We start from the raw sequence: 7,348 nt of genomic DNA on the forward strand, positions 1-7,348 counted from the left end.
GGATCCTGAATGGTGCGGTATGGTTTGGTTGTATGGGCCGCTTTCATAATGGAAACACTCAAAATAGCATACCGTACCGAACCGATCCACTCAGTGGAAACAAGGCATAAAATAACCTGTGTAATCATCCCATTGCTAGATACTCTAAAAAAATAGTCTTTACAATTAGTCTTTACAATGCTTTTTAAATTATCTTACAGAAGAGATCAGCTTATTGATCATATGGACACGTTCAGGTTTTGTAAAATATCGTCCTACGCATCATATGTAATTATGCATGTGCATGGGTGAGACAGTTTTGCTCATTGCAGGTTGTATCTTAGAAACTGGTTGTGCTTTATTGCACATTCCCATTAAGCAAATCTTCTAACTGACTCATTAAAGCAGTGTGGCTAAAATCTTATCTTAAGGGCTCATGCACACTGGATCTCAAAGATGCTACTCCTATAGGCTTTTAAACTTTTTTGAACTTTTTTCTGCCTGGAAACTCCCCTCCGCGTTAGCCAATGTATTGTCTATGTACTATGGCCTTTTCAGGAGTTTACAGGCATATGAGCTTACAGGCAGAAAAAAAAACCCTTCCAAACTCGCATTTTTGAGAGGAGTTTTCAAGCAGAAAAGATGCCTAAGCACCCAAAAATGTGTGGAAAGCTTGAAAAAAAATGAAAAATTAGCTGAGGGGAGGGTTTGTGAAAAAAAAAATATGCATGAGCCCTAAAGGTGTCACTCTTTCCTATTTCAGAATGTTGGGACATATGTGTATAATAACAGTTATTAAGAGAGAGGTAAAATCATTGCACTAATCCAGTGAGAGCTCCCTCCAGCTACTATTCAACAAATCATTACATACTGTATAACAAAAATAAGGAAGAGCACATGCAAAGGACATAAAGCCACACAAAAGCAGATTACTATTTTTTATCGACTAATGTTTTATGTTGATACAGAATGAGCAAATTAAAAAATAAACTTTATCCTTTTCCCTTTTTCCCCCCCAGATATCATGAGGTCGAATTGGCACATCAGTGGAATTTTGTTCTTTATTATCATCCATCTCACTTGTGGCCAATGTCCTAAAGAATGTAAATGTCTTAAAGCGGGACAAATAGATTGTTCAGGAAGTGATATTGTAGAGATACCACGCTCTATTCCTCAGAACATTAGGAGCCTTCAGATTATAAACACGGAAGTGACAGAACTACAAGATGGTGTTTTGGAAAATATGACAGCACTACTGGCCCTAAGAATTGAGAAAGGCGAACTGTCCACTATAGGTCCCAATGCATTGAACAACCTCATGTCCCTTCGATTTCTTAGCTTGTTTAACAATAAATTGCAAGATTTGCCAGCTGGGTTGTTTAAAGACCTGGGGAGGCTGGAAACCCTTATTCTCTCAAACAACATGTTAGCTCAGATTCACCCTTTACTATTTTTTCCACTAATGAATGTGAAAGAGCTGTCCCTTTTGGGAAACAATCTCCGTTCTATACCAAAAGGTGCTTTTGATCAAATGAGTGCTCTCACCAAACTGAATATTGCCAAAAACAATCTCACTCGTTTGCATCCCAGAGCTTTGGAAAAAGTCACTAAACTTCAGACTCTTCGACTTTACGAAAATCAGCTCAAGGAAATTCCAGAAGGACTTCTGAATTCAGTCAATAGTTTGCAAGAAATTGCAATGCAAAACAATCAGCTTAGTCAAATATCTACTGATTTATTCTTAAATAACCCCGATTTACAAAAAGTGTACCTATCCAATAACAAGATCACTTCATTGCCACAGGGTTTATTTACACACACACCACAGTTGTCTAAACTTACATTATTTGAAAATGCAATAAAACATATTGACATCGGAGTGTTTGGGCCAATGCCAAAACTAAAGGAGCTCTGGTTGTATGAGAACAAAATTGAAGAGTTAGTAGATGATATCTTCTTCAATCTCACCCAACTACAACTACTTATTGTATCAAAAAATCAGATTCACACCATCTCTTCTGCAGCTTTTAGAGGATTAGATGCGCTCCTGGAACTTTCGCTGCATACCAATGTACTTACAACTTTACATGAAGATGTCCTTCAGAATTTGCACAAGCTAGAGAACATATCTCTTCACACCAACAAGATTGAACATCTTCCTGCAGGTGTCTTTAGAAATATGGACACTCTGAAGACCATACAGCTACATAATAATTCATTGCAGAGGCTTCCAGAGGCAATTTTTGATACTGTTGTGCATTTAGATGAGGTAAAACTTCAAAATAATCCATGGAAATGTGACCTTCACATTCTTCCTTTGAAGACCTGGATAGCCCATAACCTAAAAAAACTTGGGAACTACAGCCGGGTTGTGTGTGCTAATCCACCCTTTACAGGCATGCCTGTAGCTGAACTAAGTGACCAGCAATTAATATCTTTGGTGTCTACAACTTCCCCAGACATGGACCATTCCACATCGGTGCTCGAAACCAGCACAGCTCATGAGCCTGCCAAATATACTGAACCACCAAATCAAGAAAGGACAACTCTGAGATTTGTAACAACACCACAGCCAGAATTCTCTGAAAGTAACCACACAATGGAAACACTAGATGAGGATTCAGACAATGGCTCTGGTTTTGTACCAACATACTCTCCACCTGACAGGGAATCTCGTGGGAACAGGCTGGTTGGTGTTGTGATTGCAATAATAGTTTTATGTTGCATAGCCATTGTTTGCACAGTTATTGCTTGTATATTATATAACAGAAAGAAGAAAAATCATGTGGTACTCATGAGAATGAAGCAACAAAATGAAGCATAATGGAACTCATATATAACTTAAAAATTACTGAAAAAAACCTTCACAAATGAAGGTGAGAACTAGAAGACGCACTGTTATATGACTGCTTCAGTCTCTGACTTAACCTGAATGTACTCTTATGCTAATGCCTGTCAACCAGTTTTGCAAATGTATCATTGATACTACACCAAACGTTAAATCCTAACTACTATGTATGTCTAGTAACAAATATCCTCATTCAGGGAAATTGTCTATGCCCTTCCTGCAGTAAAGTATTATATAGGTTAGAAACATACGAGAAAGTTTCATTATCATGGCATCATCTCTTCCAAAACCGATTTTAATGTATGATGACTGTCTGATAATGTCACAGGCATTGTCTCAGGTGCACAGTAAAAATGTCTTTGAGCTGTTTTTTAAAACCACCAAGGTAAATAATCCCTGTATACAGCTGAGTAAAATAGTGCATGTAGCAGAAAGTATACTGCATTTAACATGAACGTAACTAAAAAAACTGAGCCCAGATGAGAAGTACCGTAATATCATTATAGTCACTCTTATATCTCCTCTTTTGGCTATCTGAATTCTTCAACTAGAACAGAAACACTGGGCCTTATTTAACAATGGGAGGAGGAATAGAGAATATCACTACTTACTCTGGGTAACAGAAACTGAGTCTGTTCACTGAGATCTCCTACTATTTTAATTTCTTTGCTACAATAGGTAACTTCTTAAAGGTGAACCAGAGTTATGATCTTTGGCATATTGTAAGTGTGGATATCACATATCTGATGCACTGCAGAGGGAAGCTGACAATCACTCTAGTAGTTGGTGCTACTAATGTGAAAGTCGGTGTCTTCTAGGTCCCATGCAAATGGCTTCCTCTCTGCACACTAACCACAGGGAGTCACTTGCTTGGCAATGCTAACATTCATAAAAGGTCTTTCTTGTATTCTCCTGTTGGATGAGGTGGAGATCATGATGTCGCCACCCCTCTCTACTCCATCCAGTCAGAGAATTCTGTGTATTCAAAAATACAAAGCCTTCTATAAATCTTGGCAGTGCTAAGCAAGTGATCCCCAAAGGTTAGTATGCAGAAGAGAGGCCACTTGCACAGAACCTTGACAGGACCCAGAAGATTGTGCCATGACTGTAGTAGTGCCAACTACTTAAGTGATTGCCAGCTTCCCTCGTGGCCCATAAGTTCTGAGATATGCATATTTACATTGTGCCAAGCTAAGCCAAGAGTGGACTGAGTATGTAAAAAAGATCATGTCAGATTTTTTATTTTTTTGTTTTGTTTTTTTCTTATAAAACTGGGTAATCAGAATCTATCAGATTTTTGTTGCTAGAAGTAGAGATATATTTTGGTTCCATCACAAAGTAGGAAGATACCAGGAAGCTTGCTTTAGAGATTAGTGCACTGGTGCAGATACTAGTAAGAAGTGAGAAAAATCTAAATAAAGCCTAGCAATTGCTTAATTCCACACTAGAAAGGAGTACCTCATTGTCAAAGGGCAAGCAGATCAATCTTGATCATTGATGTGTTCATAGAGGTGTATAGACAATCTGTTTCAATTCCAGCATCCCCTTTGTAAAAGGTCTTTTCTATGGAACTGGCATTCCAGAGTCAGTCAAAAAATAAGTAATATAAAAGTCAGTTTGTATAAGTAACAGATTTGCACAAAGTATTTGGACCACAGATAATATCAACATGTTGCCTGCAGTCCTGCCTATAGATGGATGTTCTTTGTGATCTAAGTTTTTTCGCAAATCTGCTTAGTACACAAATGGACTTTTTATGTCGTTTTACTGTAACTTGGTTTTGCCTCAGGAACATTATTTTCATACAAAGAGTCTCGATGAAGGGGACATTGTAATTTACCCAAAATCTGTTGGCTATATACAGTGGTGTGAAAAAGTGTTTGCCCCCTTCTTCATTTCCTGTTCCTTTGCATGTTTGTCACACTTAAGTGTTTCGGAACATCAAACCAATTTAAACAATAGTCAAGGACAACACAAGTAAACACAAAATGCAATTTGTAAATGAAGGTGTTTATTATTAATGGTGAAAAAAAATCCAAACCATCATGGCCCTGTGTGAAAAAGTGATTGCCCCCTAAACCTAATAACTGGTTGGGCCACCCTTAGCAGCAACAACTGCAACCAAGCGTTTGCGATAACGTGCAATGAGGCTTTTACAGCGTCCTGGAGGAATTTTGGCCCACTCATCTTTGCAGAATTGTCTTAATTCAGTTACATTAGAGGGTTTTCGAGCATGAATGGCCTTTTTAAGGTCATACCACAACATCTCAATAGGATTCAGGTCAGGACTTTGGCTAGGCCACTCCAAAGTCTTCATTTTGTTTTTCTTCAGCCATTCGGTGGTGGACTTGCTGGTGTGTTTAGGATCATTGTCCTGCTGCAGAACCCAAGTTCGTTTCAGCTTGAGTACACGAACAGATGGTCGGACATTCTCCTTCAGGATCTCTTGGTAGACAGCAGAATTCATAGTTCCTTTTATCACGGCAAGTCTTCCAGGTCCTGAAGCAGCAAAACAGCCCCAGACCATCACACTACCACCACCATATTTTACTGTTGGTATAATGTTCTTTTTATGAAATGCAGTGTTCCTTCTACGCCAGATATACTTGGACACACACCTTCCAAAGAGTTCCACTTTTGTCTCATCGGTCCACAGAATGTTGTCCCAAAAGTCTTGGGGATCATCAAGATGTGTTGTGGAGAAATTGAGACGAGCTTTGATGTTCTTTTTGCTCAGCAGTGGTTTTCTCCTTGGAACTCTGCCATGCAGGCCATTTTTGCCCAGTCTTTTCCTGATGGTGGAGGCATGAACGCTGACCTTAACTGAGGCAAGTGAGGCCTGCAGTTCCTTGGACGTTGTTGTGGGGTCTTTTGTGACCTCTTGGATGAGTCGTCGCTGCGCTCTTGGGGTAATTTTGGGCGGCCGGCCACTCCTGGGAAGGTTCACCACTGTTCCATGTCTTCGCCATTTGTGAATAATGGCTCTCACTGTGGTTCGCTGGATTCCCAAAGCTTTGGAAATGGCTTTATAACCCTTTCCAGACTGATAGATCTCAATTACTTTCTTTCTCAATTGTTCCTGAATTTCTTTGGGTCTCGGCATGATGTGTAGCTTTTAAGGATCTTCTGGTGGACCTTACTGTGTCAAGCAGCTCCTATTTAAGTGATCTCTTGATTGTGAACAGGTGTGGCAATAATCAGGCCTGGGTGTGGCTAGAGAAATTAAACTCAGGTGTGGACAACCACAGTTATAGTATGTTTTAACAAGGGGGGCAATCACTTTTTCACACAGGGCCATGATGGTTTGGATTTTTTTTCACCTTTAATAATAAACACCTTCATTTACAAATTGCATTTTGTGTTTACTTGTGTTGTCCTTGACTATTGTTTAAATTGGTTTGATGTTCCGAAACACTTAAGTGTGACAAACATGCAAAGGAACAGGAAATGAGGAAGGGGGCAAACACTTTTTCACACCACTGTACCTCTACAAACAATAAACACATCCATGATCACAATTGGTCTACCTACCTATTGACATTCAGGTTCTTTCCTCTGGTGTGAAATTACATTTTTATTGTTATCATTGTCAACCATGTGGAATTTATAAGCTACTTCCTGTCCTGGGTGGCATTGGTAACTAGGATGGGAAGGATAATCTTCCCAGTGGGCTCACAGAAAGCAAAAAAAAACCTGAAAGATGTTCTACCACTTCTCCATCTAAACCAAACTAATACAAACTGTTTTTGGTTAGACTTCTACTTTAAAAGATCCCCTAGACTGGCAACATTATACATTTATCACATCCCTAGTTTACCTAATTTTATCCATAGCCACTGGGAAAAAATAAATGTAGGAGGTCTTAGTAACCCATCAATCTGGGATGGGCTTCTACTTTAAAAAACAGTTGTGATGAGGTTACATGTGCTTTTTAATCTTTTTCCAACACCCCTTCTATTGTGTACTATTGATTTCATGTCTGCTTTATTTTAAGAAATCTTGCATATTGTATGTATTTTATTTTATTTTTACCAAAAATGCCTTTTATATTATATATTTTTAGGATGTTTTCTTAGTTGATTGAATTTCATTGATTGAAACAGTCAGCTGACAAAACGAATTGCTGCAAGTGTTCAGCCATTTTGTATAGTATTTTAAAGTGAGCTCCAGGCCAAAAAAACACATTCTCCAGGTAAAAAGATGCCAAATGGACCCCTTCCTTTCAATTTTTACAGTTAGTTACTTAGCATGAGCCCCTTCTCCTTTCTCAGCTTCAGTGCTGGTATAATGTACAGCAGATATTTCCACCCATGTTAAAAATATATTAACATGTAATGACCAATATAAATATTAAAATGCATTTTTAATAATTAGGATACCCTTGTATTATTTAAAGCAGTATTAAACTAAAATCTCAAATATTGCAGATTATTCATTCTTAAACATGATGGCTCTGTTAGGTTTCTTTTTTTTAGGCTTTTTCCCCCCTCTGTTTTCACCTGGTCAGTAACAAACCTCTTG

The 7,348-nt window shown here is 38.4% G+C and overlaps 1 protein-coding gene across 1 annotated transcript in view; it reads left to right on the forward strand.

Annotated features, from left to right (window-relative positions):
• The window catches only part of LOC143988145 (uncharacterized), a 28,400-nt gene extending 25,193 nt beyond the window's left edge, over window positions 1-3,207 (forward strand). Inside the window, exon 2 of the mRNA XM_077487472.1 lies at window positions 999-3,207. Coding sequence (XP_077343598.1) covers window positions 1,004-2,803 — 1,800 coding nt within the window. The 5' untranslated portion in view covers window positions 999-1,003 and the 3' untranslated portion in view covers window positions 2,804-3,207. The remainder of the gene's footprint in view (window positions 1-998) is intronic.
• The last annotated feature ends 4,141 nt before the right edge of the window (window positions 3,208-7,348 follow it).

The sequence above is a fragment of the Lithobates pipiens genome, unplaced genomic scaffold, assembly GCF_037356315.1.
Source record: "Lithobates pipiens isolate NorthernLeopardFrog02 unplaced genomic scaffold, aLitPip1_a1.2 Scaffold_18, whole genome shotgun sequence".
In the NCBI taxonomy this organism is placed as follows: Eukaryota; Metazoa; Chordata; class Amphibia; order Anura; family Ranidae; genus Lithobates; species Lithobates pipiens.